This window comes from Salmo trutta, chromosome 37, assembly GCF_901001165.1.
Source record: "Salmo trutta chromosome 37, fSalTru1.1, whole genome shotgun sequence".
Taxonomy (NCBI): Eukaryota; Metazoa; Chordata; class Actinopteri; order Salmoniformes; family Salmonidae; genus Salmo; species Salmo trutta.
The window spans coordinates 3,457,557-3,484,885 of NC_042993.1; the positions used below are offsets into that span (position 1 = coordinate 3,457,557).

Below are 27,329 nucleotides of genomic sequence, written 5' to 3' on the forward strand. Positions count from 1 at the left end.
GAGGACAGGATAGAGTTATGAGAGAGGGAAGGGAAGAGAGAGGACAGGATATAGTTATGAGAGAGGACAGGGATGAGAGAGGACAGGATAGGGTTATGAGAGAGGGGAGGGAAGAGAGAGGACAGGATAGGGTTATGAGAGAGGGGAGGGAAGAGAGAGGACAGGACAGAGTTATGAGAGGGGGGAGGGAAGAGAGAGGACAGGATAGAGTTATGAGAGAAGGGAGGGAAGAGAGAGGACAGGACAGAGTTATGAGAGAGGGGAGGGAAGAGAGAGGACAGGATAGAGTTATGAGAGGGGGGAGGGAAGAGAGAGGACAGGATAGAGTTATGAGAGAGGGGAGGGAAGAGAGAGGACAGGACAGAGTTATGAGAGGGGTAAGGGAAGAGAGAGGACAGGATAGGGTTATGAGAGAGGAGATGGAAGAGAGAGGACAGGATAGGGTTATGAGAGAGGACAGGGAAGAGAGAGGACAGGATAGAGTTATGAGAGGGGGAAGGGAAGAGAGAGGACAGGATAGAGTTATGAGAGAGGGGAGGGAAGAGAGAGGACAGGATAGAGTTATGAGAGAGGACAGGGAAGAGAGAGGACAGGATAGAGTTATGAGAGAAGGGAGGGAAGAGAGAGGACAGGATAGAGTTATGAGAGAGGGGAGGGAAGAGAGAGGACAGGATAGAGTTATGAGAGAGGACAGGAAGAGAGAGGACAGGATAGAGTTATGAGAGAGGACAGGGAAGAGAGAGGACAGGATAGAGTTATGAGAGAGGACAGGGAAGAGAGAGGACAGGATAGAGTTATGAGAGAGGGGAGAGAAGAGAGAGGGCAGGATAGAGTTATGAGAGAGGACAGGGAAGAGAGAGGACAGGATAGGGTTATGAGAGAGGACAGGGAAGAGAGAGGACAGGATAGAGTTATGAGAGAGGACAGGGAAGAGAGAGGACAGGATAGAGTTATGAGAGAGGGGAGGGAAGAGAGAGGACAGGATAGAGTTATGAGAGAGGACAGGGAAGAGAGAGGATTGCGCAGATCATTCTTAAAACTCAGCTGAAAACATTTATTTTTCAAATTGCCTTTAATGATTCCTATTAATATTTTGCAATGTGATACTTTGGTCCCATCTTTTGACTTACGTCTATGTGAACTCGTACTGTATAGGTTCCACCTCGGTTCCTATCTGAGTCTCTCCAGCAAAGTAAACATCCTCCTCTTTAAAATCACATGTCCTTCAGAAAGACCCTGGTACCACCTAACCTCGGCTGACCAAAGGACTTCAATCGTCCTCCAACTTGGAGCCATATTTCCACCCAGTTGCACCATGAGAAGAAGCCAAAGACCTTCAGTGCTTTGGTGTGTCAGGTCAACATGTTACTGAGATATCCAAGGATATCGCTCGTCGTAGTACCATTTCTCAGCTGTTGTTTTTTTCCACCATATAAATACATTGAAATAATAGTTGGTTATCCAGAGGGTAACAAGACAATATTTACCCATCCTTGAGCAGGACCATGCCAACACTGAAGAGGGGTGGCACATGCAGGGTCTGTGAGGAGTCCTGTATAAAAGGGAAGAGCAGAGTGAAAGGTGATGTTTGGGGGGACAAGGAGAGTGAGACTTAAAGCTTGCATAATGACAGTGTATGTGTCAGTGGTGATTGTGGGTGCTGTGGTCATGCTTACATTGTTATGGATCCTGCTGATCTACCTCCCTGGAAAAGGAGACAACGTTACACAGGGAGAACCCAGTGGATGGCAGTCAGCAGGTAATCAATACAATGCTCTTTCTTCTGAATATGTACTGTACAGTCTACGTCCTACAGGCAAAGGGCCAATGAGCTGTTGAAACACAGACAAAGCCCTCTTCCCACCACGGTTTCGTTTAAAAGCTGAGAGATGTGGCTGGAGAAATGGAATCTCTCTCAAATTCATAGACAGAGCTATCCATGATATCAACATGATAGTTGGAACCATGTTTTGACGCTCTACAGTGTTTGTTGACATTTACTTTGTTTGCAAACATCGGAGTAAAAAAAAGTCATATTTTGGGTTCTGATGGGGAACGAGTGGAACTAAGCTCATTAAGGCATTTATAAGTTATATTCTTTAAGAATCAATGGGTACATATCCTTAATATCATACATATCATGGATGTAGAAACTGCTGATTGGCCCTTCAAGGGTCTAGGACAATCTATGACAGTCTGTTCAACAATCTATATCAAAAGCTGCTTTACCTGGAACTCTGCTTATCGTTCGATTAGAGGCTATGAATAGGCCTTATGTAAATCTCAATGTAAATGGTCAAAGGACAAGTCATTTTCCATACGGGCATGTGGCTTCGCTTGATTAGCAATGGTCAACAGTAACATTATGAAGATAATGACAACCAACTTCCCCTTTGTGTACCTACTGTATGTTATCCACCTCCTCCATCCCAAGCTGTTGGGTCTAGACTTCTGCACTCTTTCTATCAGTTCTTTCCCTGTTCTCTCTCTCCCTCTCTCCCTGGCCCTCTCTCTCTCCCTCTGCTGGGCAACATGCTGGAGCTGGCACATGACCACCTGCCCAGTCACCTGACCTCCCTGGCACGTCGCTATGGCAACATCTACCGCCTCAAGTGTGGCAACACCAGTAATGAAGTCACTCCCAACCAAGTGACTCAAGTTAACTCTGTTTGAAGACAGTTAGAATAGTTGTTTATACATGTGATATCCTCAGTATGTGAATGGTTTCAGTATTACAGTACGTTTGTCTTGACTCTGTATTTTGTGTTTGCTGCAGCCATGGTGGTATTAAACAGTGGTGACATCATCAGAGAAGCCTTGGTGAAGAAATGGTCTGACTTTGCTGGGAGACCACATTCTTACACCGGTAAAGAACACGTTACTAGAACCACCCGAGTATTCCCAGCAACCATCACTCACTTCTGTTACTCTGAGCCAACAGTGCTTTTGATTCAAATGATTTACCCTTCACCTCATTCTCTTTCTCCGCCCTCCATTTCACCCCACCCTTCCTCATCGCTCCCTCCATCTCTCCCTACCTACCTCCCTCTCTCTCCTTCTCTCTCTCTCTCCCTCCCTCCCTCCCTCCCTCTGTCTCTCTGTTTCTCTCTACCCCTCCCTCTCCCTCTCTCAACCTCTCTCTACCCCTCCCTCCCCCTCCCTCTACCTCTCTCTACCCCTCCCTCCCTCCCCCTCTACCCCTCTCTTTCCCTCTCTCTACCTGTCTCTACCCCTCCCTCTCCCCCTCCCTCCCTTCCCCTCCCCCTCCCCTCCCTCCCTCCCTCCCTCTCCCTCTACCCCTCTCTCTCCCTATCTGTCTCTACCCCTCCCTCCCTCTACCCCTCCCTCGCTCTACCCCTCCCTCCCCCTCTCTCCTCCCTCCCTCTCCTCCCTCCCTCTCTCTCCCTCCCCCTCTCTCCCTCTCTCTACCCCTCTCCCCCTCCCTCCCTCTCCCTCTACCCCTCTCTCTCCCTCTCCCTCCCTCCCTCTACCCCTCCCTCCCTCTCCCTCCCTCCCTCTCCCTCCCTCCCTCGCTCTACCCCTCTCCCCCTCCCTCTCTCTACCCCTCCCTCCCTCCCTCTCCCTCCCTCTCCCTCTCTCTACCTGTCTCCCCCTCTCTCCCTCTCTCTACCCCTCCCTCCCTCCCTCCCTCCCTCCCTCTCTCTCTGTCTCCCAGGAGACGTGGTGTCAGGGGGAGGCCGCTCCATCTCTCTGGGGGACTACAGTGAGGAGTGGAGGGCCCATCGCCGTCTGGCCCATAATGCACTGCAGCGCTGCACCCAGCAGTCGCTCCACGGGGTCATCCAGAAACAGGCCCTCCAGCTGAGACAAGTAGAGATGAAACACATGACAGTTCTAAACCTGTTTTCACTTTCTCATTATGGGGTAGTGTGTGTAGATTGATAAGATTTTTATTTATTCAATCCATTTTAGATTAAGGCTGTAACGTAACAAAATGTAGAAAAAGAGAAAGGGTCTGAATACTTTCAGAATGACCTGTACGTGTACAAATTCATTGTTTTACACAACATTTTAACACATTTGATCAGTTTCTCAAAGGAAAGCTTCCCTGACCAAGATGGATGACTGTTTGTCATGTTGCTAGGATCCTAATCTGGGTTAAACCAGAACTAAAATCTTTCATAATTGTTAGAAATAAAGATTTCCTTTTTGTGAAGTATCCACCCTCACAAAAAGATTCTCTCAGCTTCAGCATTCTAGAGTTCTGTATGTAATTATATGGTTGTATGCTCCTGTATAGTTTATTGCAATGTTTACTCCACGAAGACCTTCGACCTTTCTGGGGGTCAAAACATTGTAATGAACTATACTGGAGCATACACCAACGTGCAGGTATTTCGATCCATTGCACGGAACACAGAACACTTTATGTACCAAGGGAGGGAACAGCAGAATGGAACAAGTCCACTGTGTTCTGAGAAGGAATGTAAACCAGCATGTACCAGTACACTGACTGACTGAACTGGAGATTACACAATGCAACACAACCTCAGCAACATGCCAACCACAACTTAATGACGTATCACTTGTTGCACTTCTTGTTTGTGGCCCTGTGTAAAGACGATGTAGTTGTTTCAAATTGAAAAAGTTACAGCAAAATAAAAGTTGAAGTTACAAGTCAGCGGGGTAACTCATCTTCTTAAATTGAGGCAATCAATATTTAGTTTACAGTGAGGGAGTTTCTATCTGAATATGTGACCTGTGATCCATCAGGTGCTACTGGACTATAATGGCAGAGCTGCGGACCTCTCTGGGGATTTCACTGTAGCAGCCAGTAACGTCATCACCACACTGGCCTTTGGGAAAGAGGTGAGGATCACACCTGGGTTCAAATAGTATTTGTTGTCTGCGCTTGCCTGGCACAATGGAACCAATGGAAAAGTCCCAAAAATAGAAACCACACCCATTTGATCTGGCTGCTCCAGGCAGGCTCAATCAAGTATTTGGAAGAAAACCAACACTATTTGAAGCCAGGTATCTGTCAGTGCTCTGAGTCTGTTCAGTTTATACACCAGGAGTGGCACCCTATTCCCTATATAGTGCACTACTTGGGCTTTGGTGAAAATGTAGTGCACTATATAGGGAATAGGGTGTTATTTGGGACATAACCAGAATTAGAATGAAGAGAGACACCAGGTTTGGCCAAGGGATAACCATGACGGAAATATAGTCATGTATTTTATCAACCACTGCGTGGGTAAGGTATCTAAAAGCAGAGACACGATAAGCACAGTTATATATCACAGTTGGAAAAACAAACCAGGCTGGTTATCCAGTGGGGTTGGTGATCAAATCAAATCGCATTTGTCACATGTGCCGAATACAACAGGTGTAGACTTTACAGTGAAATGCTTACTTACAAGCCCTTAACCAACAATGCAGTTTTAAGAAAAAATAAATAAAAATAAGAGCAGCAGTAAAATAGCAATAGCAAGGCTATATACAGGGGGTACCGGTACAGAGTCAATGTGTGGGGGCACATAGTCGAGGTAATTAAGGTAATATGCACATGTAGGTAGAGTTATTAAAGTGACTATGCATAGATAATAACAGAGAGTAGCAGCAGTGTAAAAGAGCAATGCAAATAGTCTGGGTAGCCAATTGATTAGATGTTCAGGAGTCTTACGGCTTGGGGATAAAAGCTGTTGAGAATCCTCTTGGATCTAGACTTGGCGCTCCAGTTCCGCTTGCCATGCGGTAACAGCGAGAACAGTCTATGACTGGGGTGGCTGGGGTCTTTGACAATTTCGAGGGCCTTCCTCTGACACCGCCTGGTATAAAGGTCCTGGATGTCAGGAAGCTTGGCCCCAGTGATGTACTGGGCCGTACGGACTACTCCCTGTAGTAGAGGTCGCCGATTAATCGGAATGGCCGATTAATTAGGGCCGATTTCAAGTTTTCATAACAATCGGTAATCGGTCTTTTTGGCCACCGATTTGCCGATTTAAATTTTTTATTTTTTTTTACCTTTATTTAACTAGGCAAGTCAGTTAAAGAACACATTCTTAATTTCAATGACGGCCTAGGAACGGTGGGTTAACTGCCTTGTTCAGGGGCAGAACGACAGATTTTTACCTTGTCAGCTTGGGGATGCAACCTTACGTTAACTAGCCCAACGCTCTAACCACCTGCTTTACGTTGCTAGCTAGCATTAAACTTATCTTATAAAAAAACAATCAATCATAAACACTAGTTAACTACACATGGTTGATGATATTACTAGTTTATCTAGCCTGTCCTGCTTTGCATATAATCAATGTGGTGCGCATTCGCGAAAAAGGACTGTCTTTGCTCCGACGTGTACCTAACCATAAACATCAATGTCTTACTTAAAATCAATACACAAGTATATATTTTTAAACCTGCATATTTAGTTAATATTGCCTGCTAACATGAATTTCTTTTAACTAGGGAAAATGTGTCACTTCTCTTGCAAACAGAGTCAGGGTATATGCAGCAGTTTGGGCCGCCTGGCTTGTTGCGAACTGTGAAGACTATTTCTTCCTAACAAAGACTGCGGACTTCGCCAAACGGGGATGATTTAACAAAAGCGCATTTGCGAAAAAAAGCACAATTGTTGCACGACTGTACCTAACCATAAACATCAATGCCTTTCTTAAAATCAATACACAGAAGTATATATTTTTAAACCTGCATATTTAGCTAAAAGAAATCCAGGTTAGCAGGCAATATTAACCAGGTGAAATTGTGTCAGTTCTCTTGCGTTCGTTGCACGCAGAATCAGGGTATACAGAATCTGGCTCGTTGCGAACTAATTTGCCAGAATTTTACGGAACTATGAAATAACATTGTAGGTTGTGCGATGTAACAGGAATATTTACACTTATGGATGCCACCCGTTAGATAAAATACGGAACGGTTCCGTATGTCACTGAAAGAATAATGTTTTCGAGATGATAGTTTCCGGATTTGACCATTTTAATGACCTATGGTTTATTATATTATAGTTAAGTCTATGATTTGATATTTGATAGAGCAGTCTGACTGAGCGGTGGTAGGCAGCAGCAGGCTTGTAATAGTCAAAGGTATATGGTTTAGAGAGAAAAAGTCGACACGTCATAATTCCTGTAATAACTTGCGGCTGAACTTGAAAGGGGTTCCTTCGTTATTTTACCGTTCATGTCTTCCATAGAGAATGTCTTGATCTACTTCAAATAAGGTCTGTGTTTTGTGCTTAAACCGCCTCGGCGTTTTGATACCCGTGTAAATCTCACTAGGTAACGTTTGTCAACATATTTTCATAAATCCACTCTACAAAAAAAAAGATCTTCGCTTATATTGATCAGAGTTATATCCTACACAGTTATAAAATTGGCAAGGTGGTGAAAGCCTAAACCAAACACAGACCTTATTTTAAGTTAATCTAAAAATATCCTATGGAACAAATGAAGTAACCGCTTTTCAGATTTTGCTAGAAGGTGTCATGGGAATTATGACTCGCACTTTGGTAGTCAATTCTTACCATGCCCATTATTAAAATAGGATTTCCTGCATATAGAAATTACAGTTTTTGTTTTCAGCATTCATCACAGGTAACTTAAACTCTAGTTTTATTATTCAAACAGTTGATAGTATTTGTCTCCTAAGCAGACTCTTCAGTATCGTTATCACTTCAGAGCTGTGTGTGTGTGTGTGTGTGTGTGTGTGTGTGTGTGTGTGTGTGTGTGTGTGTGTGTGTGTGTGTATATATATATATATATATATATATATATATATATATATATATATATATAATATATATATATAAAAAAGCATAATAATAATAATAATAATAATCGGCCGATTAATCGGCACCGGTTTTTTGGCCCCCCAATAATCGGTATCGGCGTTGAAAAATCATAATCGGCCGACCTCTACCCTGTAGTACCTTGCGGTCGGAGGCCGAACAGTTGCCATACCAGGCAGTGATGCAACCCGTCAGGATGCTCTCGATGGTGCAGCTGTAGAACCTTTTGAGGATCTGAGGACCCATGCCAAATCTTTTCAGTCTCCTGGAGGGGGAATAGGTGTTGACGTGCCCTTTTCACGACTGTCTTGGTGTGCTTGCACCATGTTAGTTTGTTGGTGATGTGGACGCCAAGGAACTTGAAGCTCTCAACCTGCTCCACTACAGCCCTGTTGATGAGAATCTGGCTTGGATCCTTTGTCGACGCGGCACCTTGCCGCACCACCACGACTGATCTGCCGACGAATACTCCATCCGCTGTGCCTTCAACTGGCCTCCGTCGGAGCAGACGCTTCTACTAGCCCCGGGCTACTAACTTTAAGCGCCGTGTCGCCCGCGTGCTAGCGTAGTAGCGACTACTCTGCGGCTTCCCTGTTGGTCACTTGGCTACATAGCTGATGCCAGCTGGACTGTCCATTAATCACGGTACTACATTCTGTTTACTTTTTGTTTATCTGTCGGCCCCAGCCGCGAACTCAGGCTCTGTGTGTAGTTAACCGACCCTCTCTGCCCAGTCATCTCCAATTTACCTGTTGTTGTTGTTTTAGCTGATCAGCTGTTGTTGTCTCACCTGTTGTTGTCTAGCTAACTCTCCCAATCAACACCTGTGATTACTTTATGCCTCGCTGTATGTCTCTCTCAAATGTCAACATGCCTTGTATATGGTTGTTTAGGTTAGTTATCATTGTTTTAGTTTACAATGTGGCCCCTAGTTCCACTCATCATACCTCTGATACCTCCTTTGTCCCACCTCCCACACATGCGGTGACCTCACCCATTATAACCAGCATGTCCAGAGATACAATCTCTCTTATCATCACTTAGTGCCTGGGCTTACCTCTGCTGTACCCACACCCGACCATACCCCTGTCTGCACATTATGCCCTGAATCTATTCTACACGCCCAGAAATCTGCTCCTTTTATTCTTTGTCCCCAACGCTCTAGGCAACCAGTTTTGATAGCATTTAGCCGTACCCTCATCCTACTCCTCCTCTGTTCCTTGGGTGATGTGGAGGTAAACCCAGGCCCTGCGTGTCCCCAGGCACCCTCATTTGTTGACTTCTGTGATCGAAAAAGCCTTGGTTTCATGCATGTCAACATCAGAAGCCTCCTCCCTAAGTTTGTTTTACTCACTGCTTAAGCACACTCCGCCAACCCTGATGTCCTTGCCGTGTCTGAATCCTGGCTTAGGAAGGCCACCAAAAATGCTGAGATTTCCATACCAAACTACAACTTTTTCCATCAAGATAGAACTGCCAAAGGGGGAGGAGTTGCAATCTACTGCAGAGATAGCCTGCAAAGTTCTGTCATACTTTCCAGGTCTATACCCAAACAGTTCGAACTTCTAATTTTAAAATGAACCTCTCCAGAAATAAGTCTCTCACTGTTGCCGCCTGCTAGCGACCCCCCTCCGCTCCCAGCTGTGCCCTGAACACCATTTGTGAATAGATCGCCCCCCATCTAGCCTCAGAGTTCGTTCTGTTAGGTGACCTAAACTGGGATATGCTTAACACCCCGGCAGTCCTACAATCTAAGCTAGATGCCCTCAATCTCACACAAATCATCAAGGAACCCACCAGGTACAATCTTAAATCCGTAAACATGGGCACCCTCATAGACATTATCCTGACCAACTTGCCCTCCAAATACACCTCCGCTGTTTTCAATCAGGATCTCAGTAATCACCGCCTCATTGCCTGTATCCGCTATGGGTCTGCAGTCAAATGACCACACCTCATCACTGTCAAACGCTCCCTAAAACACTTCTGCGAGCAGGCCTTTCTAATCGACCTGGCCCGGGTATCCTGGAAGGGTATTGACCTCATCCCGTCAGTCGAGGACGGGACTAAGAACAGATATAGCCCTTGATTCACTCCAGACCTGACTGCCCTTGACCAGCACAAAAACATTTTGTGGCTGACTGCAATAGCATCGAATAGTCCCCCCGTTCAGTGTGTCAAATCGGAGGGCATGTTGTCCTGACCTCTGGCAGTCTCTATGGGGGTACCACAGGGTTCAATTCTCGGACCGACTCTTTTCTCGGTATATATCAATGATGTCGCTCTTGCAGCGGGCGATTCCCTGATCCACCTCTACGCAGACGACACCATTCTGTACACTTCTGGCCCTTCCTTGGACACTGTGCTAACTAACCTCCAAACGAGCTTCAATGCCATACAACACTCCTTCTGTGGCCTCCAACTGCTGTTAAATGCTAGTAAAACCAAATGAATGCTTTTCAACCGTTCGCTGCCCACACCCGCCAGCCCGACTAGCATCACCACCCTGGACGGTTCCGACCTAGAATATGTGAACAACTATAAATACCTAGGTGTCTGGTTAGACTGTAAACTCTCCTTCCAGACTCATATTAAACATCTCCAATCCAAAATCAAATCTAGAATCGGCTTTCTATTTCGCAACAAAGCCTCCTTCACTCACACCGCCAAACACCCTAGTAAAACTGACTACCCTACCGATCCTCGACTTCGGCGATGTCATCTACAAAATAGCTTCCAATACTCTACTCAGCAAACTGGATGCAGTCTATCACAGTGCCATCTGTTTTGTTACCAAATCACCTTATACCACCCATCACTGCGACCTGTATGCTCTAGTCGGCTGGCCCTCGCTACATATTCGTCGCCAGACCCACTGGCTCCAGGTCATCTATAAGTCTATGCTAGGTAAAGCTCTGCCTTATCTCAGTTCACTGGTCACGATAACAACACCCACCCGTAGCACACGTTCCAGCAGGTATATCTCACTGATCATCTCCAAAGCCAACACCTCATTTGGCCGCCTTTCCTTCCAGTTCACTGCTGCCAGTGACTGGAACGAATTGCAAAAATTGCTGAAGTTGGAGACTTTTATTTCCCTCACCAACTTTAAACATCAGCTATCTGAGCAGCTAACCGATCGCTGCAGCTGTACATAGTCCATCTGTAAATTGCCAACCCAATCTACCTACCTCATACCCATACTGTTTTTATTTAATTTACTTTTCTGCTCTTTTGCACACCAGTATCTCTACTTGCACATCATCATATGCTCATTTATCCCTCCAGGGTTAATCTGCTAAATTGTAATTATTCGCTCCTATGGCCGATTTATTGCCTCCCTCCTCATGCCTTTTGCACACACTGTATATAGACTTTCTTTTTTTCTACTGTGTCATTGACTTGTTTATTGTGTTATTGGCTTGTTTATTGTTTACTCCATGTGTAAGTCTGTGTTGTTGTCTGTGTCACACTGCTTTGCTTTATCTTGGCCAGGTCGCAGTTGTAAATGAGAACTTGTTCTCAACTGGCCTACCTGGTTAAATAAAGGTGAAATAAAAAAATAAAAATAGTCCACAATTATCTCCTTTGTCTTGATCACGTTGAGGGAGAGGTTGTTGTCCTTGCACCACACGGCCAGGTCTCTGACCTCCTCCCTATAGGCTGTCTCGTTGTTGTTGGTGATCAGGCCTACCACTGTTGTGTCATCAGCAAACTTAATGATGGTGTTGGAGTCGTGCCTGGCCGTGCAGTCACGAGTGAACAGGGAGTACAGGAGGGACCTGAGCACGCACCCCTGAGGGGCCCCCGTGTTGAGGATCAGCGTGGCGGATGTGTTGTTACTTACCCTTACCACATGGTGGTGGCCCGTCAGGATGTCCAGAATCCAGTTGCAAAGGGAGGTGTTTAGTCCCAGGGTCCTTAGCGTAGTGATGAGCTTTGAGGGCACTATGGTGTTGAACGCTGAACTGTAGTCAATGAATAGCATTCTCACATAGGTGTTCCTTTTGTCCAGGTGCGAAAGGGCAGTGTGGAGTGCAATAGAGATTGCATCATCTGTGGATCTGTTGGGGCAGTATGCAAATTGGAGTGGGTCTAGGGTTTTTGGGATAATGGTGTTGATGTGAGCCGTGACCTGCCTTTCAAAGCACTTCATGGCTACAGATGTGAGTGCTACGGGTCGGTAGTCATTTAGGTAGATTACCTTAGTGTTCTTAGGCACAGAGACTATGGTGGTCTGCTTGAAACATGTTGGTATTACAGACTCAGACAGGGAGAGGTTGAAAATGTCAGTGAAGGCACTTGCCAGTTGGTCAGCGCTTGATCTGAGTACACGTCCTGGTAATCCGTCTGACTCTGCGGCCTTGTGAATGTTGACCTGTTAAAAGGTCTTACTCACATCGGCTGTGGAGAGCGTGATCACACAGTCGTCCGTGTGTTTTGGGTATGTGGGTGGTGTGCTTACAGTGATAGCCATGCATGGTTAGTTTACTGTTAAGGTTGTGCAACTTTACGCAACGAATGACATCAAATTGACCAACAACACATTTTGATCCAATAAACTTCCCACTGGGCAAAAACTGGTTGAATCAACATTGTTCCCAAGTCATTTCAACACAAAAAAATCTGTGTGATGAAGTTGAATCAACGTGGAAAACTAATTGGATTTGCAAAAACTCATCAACGTAAGGGATTTATTTATTCTTTTACCCAACTTTTAACCTAAATCCATTAAATCCATCACCATTGGTGACATTTTTTGTTGATTTCCCGTTGAATTCACGTTAGTTGACAACTCAAACAAATGTAAATCAAAACTAAACGTTGAACTGATGTCTGTGCCCAGTGGGTTATGTAATAGTACATTGTTTCAGTGTTGAAGTAATATCTCATTATATCCCAGTTTAATCTAACAACAACCTGAAAGGGTTTATCAATCCTTTATAAAAGAAAAACGTATTGGTGCTTTATGAATAATGTAAAATCATGTTATAGAAGGTGGAAAAGGGTTATGCCACATATGGCAAAGCATCTACTGTACTACTGTGTGTGATGTAAATAAGAATAATACTGATAATAATTATGATAATACTAAGGATAATGATAATAGTAATTATGATAATAATAATAACAATTATAAGTATGATAATCATAATAATTATGATAATGATAATAATAATAATGATAATACTAAGGATAATGCTAATAGTAATTATGATAATAAGAATAATAATAATGATAATACTAATGATAATAATAATAATTATGAAACTGATAATAATTATTATAATAATTATTAGTATTATTATGATAATGATAATAACACGATTTTTTAATAACTTTTCAAGGAGCCAAAGACGCTTTACATACAGTAGTATCAAACGGTAAATGGTATAAGTGGGACTTCCTGTAATGTACTGATTCATTTGTCTGTGTTTGTAACCTTTGTCTATTTGTCGGTGTCTTTCAGTATGAGAAGAGTTCTGCAGAGCTGCAGAGACTGCATGGCTGTCTTAATGAGATCGTGTCTCTATGGGGCTCTCCCTGGATCTCTGCTCTGGACTCCTTCCCACTGCTCAGGGTTGGTCAACTTTATACACTCATACTACACTATCTGACAGGGAAACTGCATGCACAGACAGCTACTCTGATACACAAATTAAAAATGTCTAAAACGGTGCAAACATAAGTGTGAATATGTGATTCTATTATGTAATTATATTGATCTGTTCCCATTTGTCCAAGAAATTGCCCAATCCTCCATTCTCCCGTCTTCTGAAAGAGGTGGCCAGGAGAGATGAAATCATCAGAACACATCTGGATGAGTACAGGGTTGGTGTGAATACTGTAGCTTCTTTTTCAAACATATGTTCAAGTAGCCAGCAGCAATCACAAAGACAATCATGTCAAAGTTTAAAAAAGCATCTGTAATGTAATATGGGTACATTGGTAGCATATGGAATATATGAACTGTATTGCTGCCACAGATGCAGGCACCGAGCAAAACATCTGAGGACGCCATTGCCATCACAGGCGCTCTCCTCAACGGCCTTGGGAAGCCCCAGGACACAACACAGGGTGTGGTAGGTTCTGGCTTATCATGGTTTACAACCTGAACTCAGATGTAGACGTAAGATAGTAAAGTGAATCTGGGACACAACAATTAGTTTTATAGGTTACGTTTTGTATAGTATGTATTAATAGAAATGTGTACAATATGTTTGCAATTTGCAAAAAGTATGATATGTTGCGAATTCCCACGGGGGACCAGTATGGGAAAAAATAAATAATAATGTATGAAATGTATGCAGTCACTACTGTAAGTCGCTCTGGATAAGAGTGTCTGCTAAATGACTAAAATGTAAAAATGTAAAATGTAAATTCTAATTTGTTGTGGCAAACGTTAGCTAGGTGGCTAAGGCTAACGTTAGAAAGGTTATGGTTTGGAGTTAGGTTAAAGGGTTAAAGTTTTGGTTAGGGGAAGGGTTAGCTAACATGCTAAGTAGTTGCAAAGCATCTAAAAAGTAGAAAGTAGTTGCAAAGTTGCCAATTAGATAAAAGTTATCCGTGACGAGATTCAAACACACAACCCTTGGGTTGCTAGACGTTCGCGTTAAGTAACTTTCTTATGTAACCACACCAAACGTAACATATCATATTAATTTGAGTTTTCCAGATTAACGTTTACCATGTTAGGTCTAGTCTATGAGACCAGGCTGTGTTTTATCATGGTTATCAATCAAAATCACATAGCAAATGCTTACAATATAAGCCTACTACTTGCTATAAATATGTAATAGTATATGTAATAGTTATATTGCGCATCCGAAATGGCACCCTATTCCCTAGTGCACTACTTTTGACCATGGCCCTGGTTAAAAGCAGTGCACTATATAGAGAATAGAGCACCATTTGGGTCACATCCATGGTCATGGTCTGTAGTAAGGACATGGTCCATTCACAGGTCCTGACAGACACTCACGTCCACATGGCCACTGTGGACCTTCTGATCGGGGGAACAGAGACAACAGCTGCCTGGCTCAGCTGGACTGTGGCCTTCCTACTGCACAGGCCTGAGGTACACTACAGAACTCTATACACTACGCAACACTACAGAACTCTATACACTACGCTACAGAACTCTATACACTACGCTACACTACAGAACTCTATACACTACGCTACACTACAGAACTCTATACACTACGCTACAGAACTCTATACACTACGCTACACTACAGAACTCTATACACTACGCTACGCTACAGAACTCTATACACTACGCTACGCTACAGAACTCTATACACTACGCTACAGAACTCTATACACTACGCTACACTACAGAACTCTATACACTACGCTACACTACAGAACTCTATACACTACGCTACACTACAGAACTCTATACACTACGCTACACTACAGAACTCAATACACTACAGAACTCTATACACTACGCTACACTACAGAACTCTATACACTACGCTACGCTACAGAACTCTATACACTACGTTACGCTACAGAACTCTATACACTACACTACAGAACTCTATACACTACGCTACACTACAGAACTCTATACACTACGCTACACTACAGAACTCTATACACTACGCTACAGAACTCTATACACTACGCTACACTACAGAACTCTATACACTACGCTACACTACAGAACTCTATACACTACGCTACAGAACTCTATACACTACGCTACACTACAGAACTCTATACACTACGCTACAGAACTCTATACACTACGCTACACTACAGAACTCTATACACTACGCAACACAACAGAACTCAATACACTACAGAACTCTATACACTACGCTACACTACAGAACTCTATACACTACGCTACAGAACTCTTACACTACAGAACTCTATACACTACGCTACAGAACTCTATACACTACGCTACAGAACTCTATACACTACGCTACACTACAGAACTCTATACACTACGCTACACTACAGAACTCTATACACTACGCTACACTACAGAACTCAATACACTACAGAACTCTATACACTACGCTACAGAACTCTATACACTACGCTACAGAACTCTATACACTACGCTACACTACAGAACTCTATACACTACGCTACACTACAGAACTCTATACACTACGCTACACTACAGAACTCTATACACTACGCTACACTACAGAACTCAATACACTACAGAACTCTATACACTACGCTACAGAACTCTATACACTACGCTACACTACAGAACTCTATACACTACGCTACACTACAGAACTCTATACACTACGCAACACTACAGAACTCTATACACTACGCTACAGAACTCTATACACTACGCTACACTACAGAACTCTATACACCACACTACAGAACTCTATACACTACGCTACAGAACTCTATACACTACACTACACTACAGAACTCTAAACACTACGCTACACTACAGAACTCTATACACTACGCTACACTACAGAACTCTATACACTACGCTACACTACAGAACTCTATACACTACGCTACAGAACTCTATACACTACGCTACAGAACTCTATACACTACACTACAGAACTCTATACACTACGCAACACAACAGCACTCAATACACTGCAGAACTCTATACACTACGCTACACTACAGAACTCTATACACTACGCTACACTACAGAACTCTATACACTACGCTACAGAACTCTATACACTACGCTACACTACAGAACTCTATACACTACGCTACACTACAGAACTCTATACACTACGCTACGCTACAGAACTCTATACACTACGCTACAGAACTCTATACACTACGCTACAGAACTCTATACACTACGCTACACTACAGAACTCTATACACTACGCTACGCTACAGAACTCTATACACTACGTTACGCTACAGAACTCTATACACTACACTACAGAACTCTATACACTACGCTACACTACAGAACTCTATACACTACGCTACACTACAGAACTCTATACACTACGCTACACTACAGAACTCTATACACTACGCTACAGAACTCTATACACTACGCTACACTACAGAACTCTATACACTACGCTACACTACAGAACTCTATACACTACGCTACAGAACTCTATACACTACGCTACACTACAGAACTCTATACACTACGCTACAGAACTCTATACACTACGCTACACTACAGAACTCTATACACTACGCAACACAACAGAACTCAATACACTACAGAACTCTATACACTACGCTACACTACAGAACTCTATACACTACGCTACAGAACTCTTACACTACAGAACTCTATACACTACGCTACAGAACTCTATACACTACGCTACAGAACTCTATACACTACGCTACACTACAGAACTCTATACACTACGCTACACTACAGAACTCTATACACTACGCTACACTACAGAACTCAATACACTACAGAACTCTATACACTACGCTACAGAACTCTATACACTACGCTACAGAACTCTATACACTACGCTACACTACAGAACTCTATACACTACGCTACACTACAGAACTCTATACACTACGCTACACTACAGAACTCTATACACTACGCTACACTACAGAACTCTATACACTACGCTACACTACAGAACTCAATACACTACAGAACTCTATACACTACGCTACAGAACTCTATACACTACGCTACACTACAGAACTCTATACACTACGCTACACTACAGAACTCTATACACTACGCAACACTACAGAACTCTATACACTACGCAACACTACAGAACTCTATACACTACGCTACAGAACTCTATACACTACGCTACACTACAGAACTCTATACACCACACTACAGAACTCTATACACTACGCTACAGAACTCTATACACTACGCTACAGAACTCTATACACTACGCTACAGAACTCTATACACTACACTACACTACAGAACTCTAAACACTACGCTACACTACAGAACTCTATACACTACGCTACACTACAGAACTCTATACACTACGCTACACTACAGAACTCTATACACTACGCTACAGAACTCTATACACTACGCTACAGAACTCTATACACTACACTACAGAACTCTATACACTACGCAACACAACAGCACTCAATACACTGCAGAACTCTATACACTACGCTACACTACAGAACTCTATACACTACGCTACACTACAGAACTCAATACACTACAGAACTCTATACACTACGCTACAGAACTCTATACACTACGCTACAGAACTCTATACACTACGCTACACTACAGAACTCTATACACTACGCTACACTACAGAACTCTATACGCTACGCTACAGAACTCTATACACTACGCTACACTACAGAACTCAATACACTATAGAACTCTATACACTACGCTACAGAACTCTATACACTACGCTACAGAACTCTATACACTACGCTACACTACAGAACTCTATACACTACGCTACACTACAGAACTCTATACACTACGCAACACTACAGAACTCTATACACTACGCAACACTACAGAACTCTATACACTACGCTACAGAACTCTATACACTACGCTACACTACAGAACTCTATACACCACACTACAGAACTCTATACACTACGCTACAGAACTCTATACACTACGCTACAGAACTCTATACACTACGCTACAGAACTCTATACACTACACTACACTACAGAACTCTAAACACTACGCTACACTACAGAACTCTATACACTACGCTACACTACAGAACTCTATACACTACGCTACACTACAGAACTCTATACACTACGCTACAGAACTCTATACACTACGCTACAGAACTCTATACACTACACTACAGAACTCTATACACTACGCAACACAACAGCACTCAATACACTGCAGAACTCTATACACTACGCTACACTACAGAACTCTATACACTACGCTACACTACAGAACTCAATACACTACAGAACTCTATACACTACGCTACAGAACTCTATACACTACGCTACAGAACTCTATACACTACGCTACACTACAGAACTCTATACACTACGCTACACTACAGAACTCTATACGCTACGCTACAGAACTCTATACACTACGCTACACTACAGAACTCAATACACTACAGAACTCTATACACTACGCTACAGAACTCTATACACTACGCTACAGAACTCTATACACTACGCTACACTACAGAACTCTATACACTACACTACAGAACTCAATACACTACACTACAGAACTCTATACACTACGCTACAGAACTCAATACACTACAGAACTCTATACACTACGCTACAGAACTCTATACACTACGCTACAGAACTCTATACACTACGCTACACTACAGAACTCTATACACTACGCTACACTACAGAACTCTATACACTACGCAACACTACAGAACTCAATACACTACAGAACTCTATACACTACGCTACACTACAGAACTCTATACACTACACTACAGAACTCTATACACTACACTACAGAACTCTATACACTACGCTACACTACAGAACTCTATACACTACGCTACACTACAGAACTCTATACACTACGCTACACTACAGAACTCTATACACTACGCTACACTACAGAACTCTATACACTACGCTACACTACAGAACTCTATACACTACGCTACACTACAGAACTCTATACACTACGCAACACTACAGAACTCAATACACTACAGAACTCTATACACTACGCTACAGAACTCTATACACTACGCTACACTACAGAACTCTATACACTACACTACAGAACTCTATACGCTACGCTACAGAACTCTATACACTACGCTACAGAACTCTATACACTACGCTACACTACAGAACTCTATACACTACACTACAGAACTCAATACACTACAGAACTCTATACACTACGCTACAGAACTCAATACACTACAGAACTCTATACACTACGCTACAGAACTCTATACACTACGCTACAGAACTCTATACATTACGCTACACTACAGAACTCTATACACTACACTACAGAACTCTATACACTACACTACAGAACTCTATACACTACGCTACACTACAGAACTCTATACACTACACTACAGAACTCTATACACTACGCAACACTACAGAACTCAATACACTACAGAATTCTATACACTACGCTACAGAACTCTATACACTACGCTACACTACAGAACTCTATACACTACGCTACACTACAGAACTCTATACGCTACACTACAGAACTCTATACACTACACTACAGAACTCTATACACTACGCTACACTACAGAACTCTATACACTACGCTACACTACAGAACTCTATACACTACGCTAAACTACAGAACTCTATACACTACGCTACACTACAGAACTCTATAGACTACGCAACACTACAGAACTCTATACACTACACTACAGAACTCTATACACTACGCTACACTACAGAACTCTACACACTACGCTACACTACACTACAGAACTCTATACACTACGCTACACTACAGAACTCTATACACTACGCTACACTACAGAACTCTATACACTACGCTACACTACAGAACTCTATACACTACGCAACACTACAGAACTCAATACACTACAGAACTCTATACACTACGCTACAGAACTCTATACACTACGCTACACTACAGAACTCTATACACTACGCTACACTACAGAACTCTATACGCTACACTACAGAACTCTATACACTACGCTACACTACAGAACTCTATACACTACGCTACGCTACAGAACTCTATACACTACGCTACAGAACTCTATACAGTACGCTACACTACAGAACTCTATACACTACGCAACACTACAGAACTCTATACACTACGCTACACTACAGAACTCTATACACTACGCAACACTACAGAACTCAATACACTACAGAACTCTATACACTACGCTACAGAACTCTATACACTACGCTACAGAACTCTATACACTACGCTACACTACAGAACTCTATACACTACGCTACACTACAGAACTCTATACACTACGCTACACTACAGAACTCTATACACTACGCTACAGAACTCTATATACTACAGAACTCTATACACTATACTACACTACAGAACTAGATACACTATACTACCACCAGGGGTACGCGCATGTTGTCTGGAGTACGTCAAATAAAAATGTGATTCACACTTTTTTTTAAATGTTTTCTGCTTCACATTTTCAAACAGTCCAATGGGGCTATACATTTGGGTAAGGTTTTTTTCCTCGCCTGAGTTGCCTCGTTTCACTGCCCCAAGAAAAATTAAACCATCTAGTGTTCAGCGAAATAACAACACAATGTCTAATACAGGTAGCCTAGTCAAATAATTAACATCCAATCACATTAATTGTTATTCTCTCACGGGAATTCCACTAATGGTCTGTAATGTAGCCAAACGTAGCTGCTACTCATGTTGGTATCTGTACTGAATGCGCAAAAGCCATGACAGGGAGACATAGTGGAGTGGTAACATGCGTGCAAGCAGTTGCTTGGGTACACTGCAGCATCCACCGAGAGGCTCTTGCTGCCAAGGGAATGCCTGACAGCTTGAAAGACGTTTTGGACACTACAGTGAAAATGGTTAACTTTGTTAAAGCAAGGCCCCTGAACTCTCGTGTATTTTCTGCACTATGCAATGATATGGGCAGCGACCATGTAACGCTTTTACAACATACAGAAGTGCGCTGGTTATGAAGGGGCAATGTATTGACATGTTTTTTGGAATTGCGAGACGAGCTTAAAGTTTTCTTTAGTGACCATAATTTTCACTTGTCTGATGAGTTTCTCACACGACTGGCCTATCTGGGTGATGTTTTTTCTCGCCTGAATGATCTGAACCTGGGATTACAGGGACTCTCCACAACTATAATCAGTGTGTGGGACAACATTGAGGCTATGATTAAGAAGTTGGAGTTCTTCTCTGTCTGCATTAACAAGGACAACACACAGGTCTTTCCATCATTGTATGTTTTTTTGTGTGAAAATTAACTCAAGTTTATAAACAATGTCAAATGTGATTTTGCGAAGCACCTGAGTCCGCAATTATGCAGATACTTTCCCGAAACGGATGACACAAACAACTGGATTCGTTATCCCTTTCATACCCTGCCTCCAGTCCACTTACCGATATCTGAACAAGAGAGCCTCATCAAAATTACAACAAGTGGTTCTGTGAAAATGTAATTTAATCAGAAGCCACTGCCAGATTTCTGGATTGGGCTGCGCTCAGAGTATCCTGTCTTGTCAAATCGCGCTGTTAAGACACTGATGCCCTTTGCAACCACGTACCTATGTGAGAGTGGATTCTCAGCCCTCACTAGCATGAAAACTAAATACAGGCACAGACTGTGTGGAAAATGATTTAAGACTGAGACTTTCTCCCATACATCCCAATATTGCATTTATGTGCAGTTATGTACATCCTTTCAAGCACACCCTTCTCATTAACCTGCGGTGAGTTATTCGCAATTTTAGATTAAGGTTTTAAATAAGGTTTTATTTGTAAGATGGTTAAATAAAGAGCAAAATTATTGATTACTATTATATTATTATTTGTGCTCTGGTCCTATAAAAGCTCTTTGTCACTTCCTACGAGCCGGGTTGTGACAAAAACTCACACTCATTCTTAAATGTAATAAATGTATCATATAGTGTGTGTGGCAGGCTTACAATGATGTCAAAAAACATCATTTGATAGTGCGCTGACCCTGGTGCTATGCTTCTCTCTCTCTCTCTCCCTTTCCTCCTCCCTAGGTGCAGTACAGAGTGTATGATGAGTTGTGTTCGGTGCTGGACGGGCGCTACCCTCAGTACAGTGACAGACACAGGCTGCCAGTGCTGTGTGCTGTGATCAGTGAGGTGCTCAGACTCAGACCTGTGGCTCCGCTAGCCGTGCCTCACAGAGCCATCAGAGACAGCAGGTGAATGGAAGATATACCAGAGGAGGCTGGTGGGAGGAGCTATAGGAGGACGGGCTAAAATGGAATAAAAGGAACAGAGTCAAACATGTGGTTTCCATTTATTTGATGTGTTTGACTCCGTTCCATCAAATCCATTCCAGCCATTACAATGAGCCTGTCCTCCTATAACCCCTCCCACCAGTCTCCTCTGAGACATACTTACTGTAGTACTGTATAGCATTACTGTATATCTTTAGTGTGTATCTTTAGTGTATATCATTACTGTATAAGATTACTCTACACAGCATCTCAATAAATGCACGGTGGGAAAGTACTATACAGCTTAACTTTCACCATCCTATGGGAGCTTATGTTTTGATGCTGTTACTCTGCTTTGTACAGTACATTTGCCTTGCCAACTTTTCTTCTATGCCGTTTTTCTACCTAAATGTAATACCTCATCATACAGTACTAATGCATGTTTATACACTGAGTATACAAAACATTAAGAATACCTGCTCTTTCCACAACACAGACTGACCAGGTGAATCCAGGTGAAAGCTATGATCCCTTATTGATGTCACTTGTTAAATCCACTTCAATCAGTGTAGATGAAGGGGAGGAGACAGGTTAAAGAAGGATTTTTATGCCTTGAGACAATTGGGACATGGATTGTGTGTGTGTGCCATTCAGAGGGTGAATGGGCAAGACAAAATATTTCATTGCCTTTGAACGGGGTATGGTAGTAGGTGCCAGGCGCATCAGTTTGTGTCAAGAACTGCAACGCTGCTGGGTTTTTCACGCTCAACAATTTCCTGTGTGTATCAAGAATCGTCCACCACTCAAAGGACATCCAGCCAACTGACACAACTGTGGGAAACATTGGAGTCAACATGGGCCAGCATTCCTGTGGAATGCTTTGGACACCTTGTAGTCCATGTCCCAATGAACTGATGCTGTTCTGAGGGAGGGGGGTACAACTCAATATTAGGAAGGTGTTCCTAATGTTTGGTATACTCAATGTATGTGCTATGTATAACTCTGTGTCTATTCCATATGTGTTCAGTATTGCAGGCTACTTCATCCCTAAGAACACTGTCATCATCCCCAATTTGTTTGGGGCGCATCATGACCCTGCAGTGTGGACGGATCCCTATGCCTTCAAACCAGGTGCTGGGCTATTGAGTGTACTGGTAATGTTCCGAATGGCATCCTATTCCCTATATAGTGAATTACTATTGATCAGGGCCCATAAGTTTCAGGTTAAAAGTAGTGCACTATATAGGGAATAGGGTACCATTTGGGATGCAGACTAGCATTCCTTTCACTTGGCTCAGCAACATAGTTCCAGCAGCAACTAACAGTAGATCCTCTCTCTTTCAGAGCGGTTCCTGGAGGGTGGGGGGGCCTCGACGCGTGCTCTCCTGCCTTTCGGAGGGGGCGCTCGGCTGTGTTTGGGGGAGGCTGTGGCCAAAATGGAATTGTTTCTGTTCACCGCCTACTTGTTGAGTGATTTCCAGTTCGTACCTGCTGAAAGCCGGGCCTCTCTGCCAGACCTGACAGGAGTAGCCAGTGTGGTACTCAAAGCCAAGGCCTACACAGTCATAGCACGGCCCAGACCAGGGCCTTGACCTCTCCGAGTTTGTTCATGTACAGTGATCACATTACATTTGTATCAATCATTAGGCTCTAGAGGAAGTATCCCTGTGAGAGAAGGCATATATTGTATAGTATTGTGCAGTAATGGTGAAGGAATTGGAATATATAGAATAATATTTTCCATTTCTAATAAATACTTCCTCTTTTAACAACGAAGGATGCATTTCTGACTCCCTAAATAGATACATCAAAGGTAGCCTTAATGAGAATGCTGATAGGTTTATTAGAAGAGGGTTGGGCTAAAGGTTAGGGGTTAACTCAGGGGTTAAAGGTTACTACTACTCTGGCAGGGCTGTAACAAACGGTTTGGGTTTGCGGAGAATCCTCATCAGGTTCCTGGACATGTAATAAGGCTTCTGCATAGTTCCATCATTCCTCTCTATGTCTTCCACTGTATGAGGGAGAAACACTGGAGTCACTCAACTACTCTACTACACCTTACTATACTGTACCTTACTATACTATACTTTACTATACTATACCTTACTACACTGTACCTTACTCTACTGTACCTTACTCTACTGTACCTTACTCTACTGTACCTTACTATAATGTACCTTACTATACTTTACTATACTTTACTATACTATACTTTACTATACTATACTTTACTACATTATACCTTACTACACTGTACCTTACTACATTATACCTTACTATATTATACTTTACTATACTGTACCTTACTACATTATACCTTACTATATTATACTTTACTATACTGTACCTTACTACATTATACCTTACTATATTATACTTTACTATACTGTACCTTACTACATTATACCTTACTATATTATACTTTACTATACTGTACCTTACTACATTATACCTTACTACATTATACTTTACTATACTGTACCTTACTACATTATACCTTACTCTACTGTACCTTACTATACTGTACCTTACTCTACTGTACCTTACTATACTGTACCTTACTATACTTTACTATACTATACTTTACTATACTATACTTTACTACATTATACTTTACTACACTGTACCTTACTACATTATACCTTACTACACTGTACCTTACTACATTATACCTTACTACATTATACCTTACTCTACTGTACCTTACTATATCACCTTACTATACCTTACTGTACCTTACTCTACTGTACCTTACTATATCACCTTACTATACCTTACTGTACCTTACTATACTGTACCTTACTATATCACCTTACTATACCTTACTGTACCTTACTATACTGTACCTTACTATATCACCTTACTATACCTTACTGTACCTTACTCTACTGTACCTTACTATATAACCTTGCTATACCTTACTGTACCTTACTCTACTGTACCTTACTATATCACCTTACTATACCTTACTGTACCTTACTATACTGTGCCTTACTATACTGTACCTTACTATACTGTACCTTACTATACTGTAGAATACTATAATGTACCTTACTATGTATTGCACCTTACTATACTGTACCTTGCTATATTATACCTCATTATATCACACCTTATTATACCTTACTATACTGTACCTTACTATACTGTACCTTACTATACTGTACCGTACCATACTATACCGTACCTTACTATACTACACCTTACAATATTACACCTTGCTACACTGTACCTTGCTACACTGTACCTTGCTACACTGTACCTTGCTATATCGTACCTTACTACACTGTACCTTACTACACTGTACCTTACTATACCTTACTATATTACACCTTACCACACTGTACCTTACTATATTGTACCTTACTATATTACGCCTCACTATATTACGCCTCACTATATTACACCTCACTATATTACACCTCACTATATTACGCCTCACTATACTGTACCTTACTATACCTTACTACACTGTATCTTACTATACTACATTTTACTATATCACATCTTACTATACCTTACTATACTGCGCCTCGCTATACTGCGCCTCGCTATACTGCGCCTCGCCATACTGCGCCTCGCCATACTGCGCCGTACTATACTGCACCTTACTATACCTTACTATACTGCACCTTACTATACTGCACCTTACTATACTGTACCTTACTATACTGTGCCTTACTATACCTTACTATACTGCACCTTACTATACTGTACCTTACTATACTGTGCCTTACTATACTGTGCCTTACTATACCTTACTATACTGTACCTTACTATATTATACCTTACTATATTATACCTTACTATTCCTTACTATATTATACCTTAGTATATTATACCTTACTATATTATACCTTACTCTACCCTACTCTACTGTACCACAAGACCACCTTACCCTGTTGGAGGTATAGTGGTGTAGGTATTGGAGGGTTAGGTGGTGTTGTGGTGTTGGAGGGTTAGGTGGTTTTGGTACTCACAGAAGCAGATAAACAGGGTGTCAATACACATGCTGTAGACACTGAAGAAGCCCTGAGCGATGAGGTAGGCTCCCGCCATCACTGTCTGCAGAGCAACATTACGACAACATAGCTGCATGACTTCTAACAGTACCAATCAATACAATGTTGACGATACATACAGTCAATGTAACTTTAAAAATAGACTCCAGTTAACAACATAGTCTACTGCGTTAATAGTCTCATATCCGCCTCCCGAGTGGCGCAGTGGTCTAAGGCACTGCATCGCAGTGCTAGCTGTGCCACTAGAGATTCTGGGTTTGAGTCCAGGATCTGTTGCCGCTGGCCGTGACTGGGAGACCCATGGGGCGGTGCACAATTGGCCCAGTGTCGTACGGATTAGGGGAGGGTTTGGCAGGGAGGGATGTCCTTGTTCCATCGTGCACTAGTGACTCGTGTGGCGTGCCGGGCGCAATGCACGCTGACACGGTTGCCAGGTGTACTGTGTTTCCTCTGACACATTGGTGCGGCTGGCTTCTGGGTTAAGAGGGCGTTGTGTCAAGAAGCAGTGTGGTTTGTTGGGTCGTGTTTCGAAGGACGCATGGCTCTTGACCTTCGCCTCTCCTGAGTCCGTACGGGAGTTGCAGCGATGAGACAAGACTAACTACCAAATGGATACCACGAAATTGGGGAGAAAAAGGGCTAAAAAAT

General features: G+C 42.5%; 2 protein-coding genes across 5 annotated transcripts in view; one reads left to right on the forward strand and one right to left on the reverse strand.

Moving 5' to 3' along the window:
• Positions 1–1,542: 1,542 nt before the first annotated feature.
• On the forward strand, positions 1,543–24,435 carry LOC115177506 (steroid 21-hydroxylase-like). 4 transcript variants are annotated; one of them, XM_029738338.1, is made up of 12 exons: positions 1,543–1,759; positions 2,435–2,626; positions 2,777–2,866; positions 3,677–3,831; positions 4,735–4,830; positions 13,239–13,349; positions 13,514–13,600; positions 13,756–13,851; positions 14,733–14,846; positions 22,475–22,641; positions 23,687–23,790; positions 24,004–24,435. In XM_029738338.1, the coding sequence occupies exons 1-12, from the start codon at positions 1,585–1,587 to the stop codon at positions 24,249–24,251; spliced, it is 1,635 nt and encodes a 544-aa protein (XP_029594198.1). In that variant the 5' UTR covers positions 1,543–1,584; the 3' UTR covers positions 24,252–24,435. The 4 variants fall into 4 exon arrangements, with proteins under 4 accessions (XP_029594198.1, XP_029594199.1, XP_029594200.1 ...); XM_029738339.1 differs by lacking the exon at positions 2,435–2,626 and having other exon boundaries at positions 1,545–1,759; XM_029738340.1 differs by lacking the exon at positions 1,543–1,759 and having other exon boundaries at positions 1,779–2,626.
• LOC115177510 (choline transporter-like protein 4) overlaps positions 24,425–27,329 on the reverse strand; it is an 84,553-nt gene continuing 81,648 nt past the window's right edge. The window contains exons 21-22 of the mRNA XM_029738346.1: positions 26,640–26,724; positions 24,425–24,670 (exon numbers count right to left, since the gene is read on the reverse strand). Coding sequence (XP_029594206.1) covers positions 24,558–24,670; positions 26,640–26,724 — 198 coding nt within the window. The 3' untranslated portion in view covers positions 24,425–24,557. The remainder of the gene's footprint in view (positions 24,671–26,639; positions 26,725–27,329) is intronic.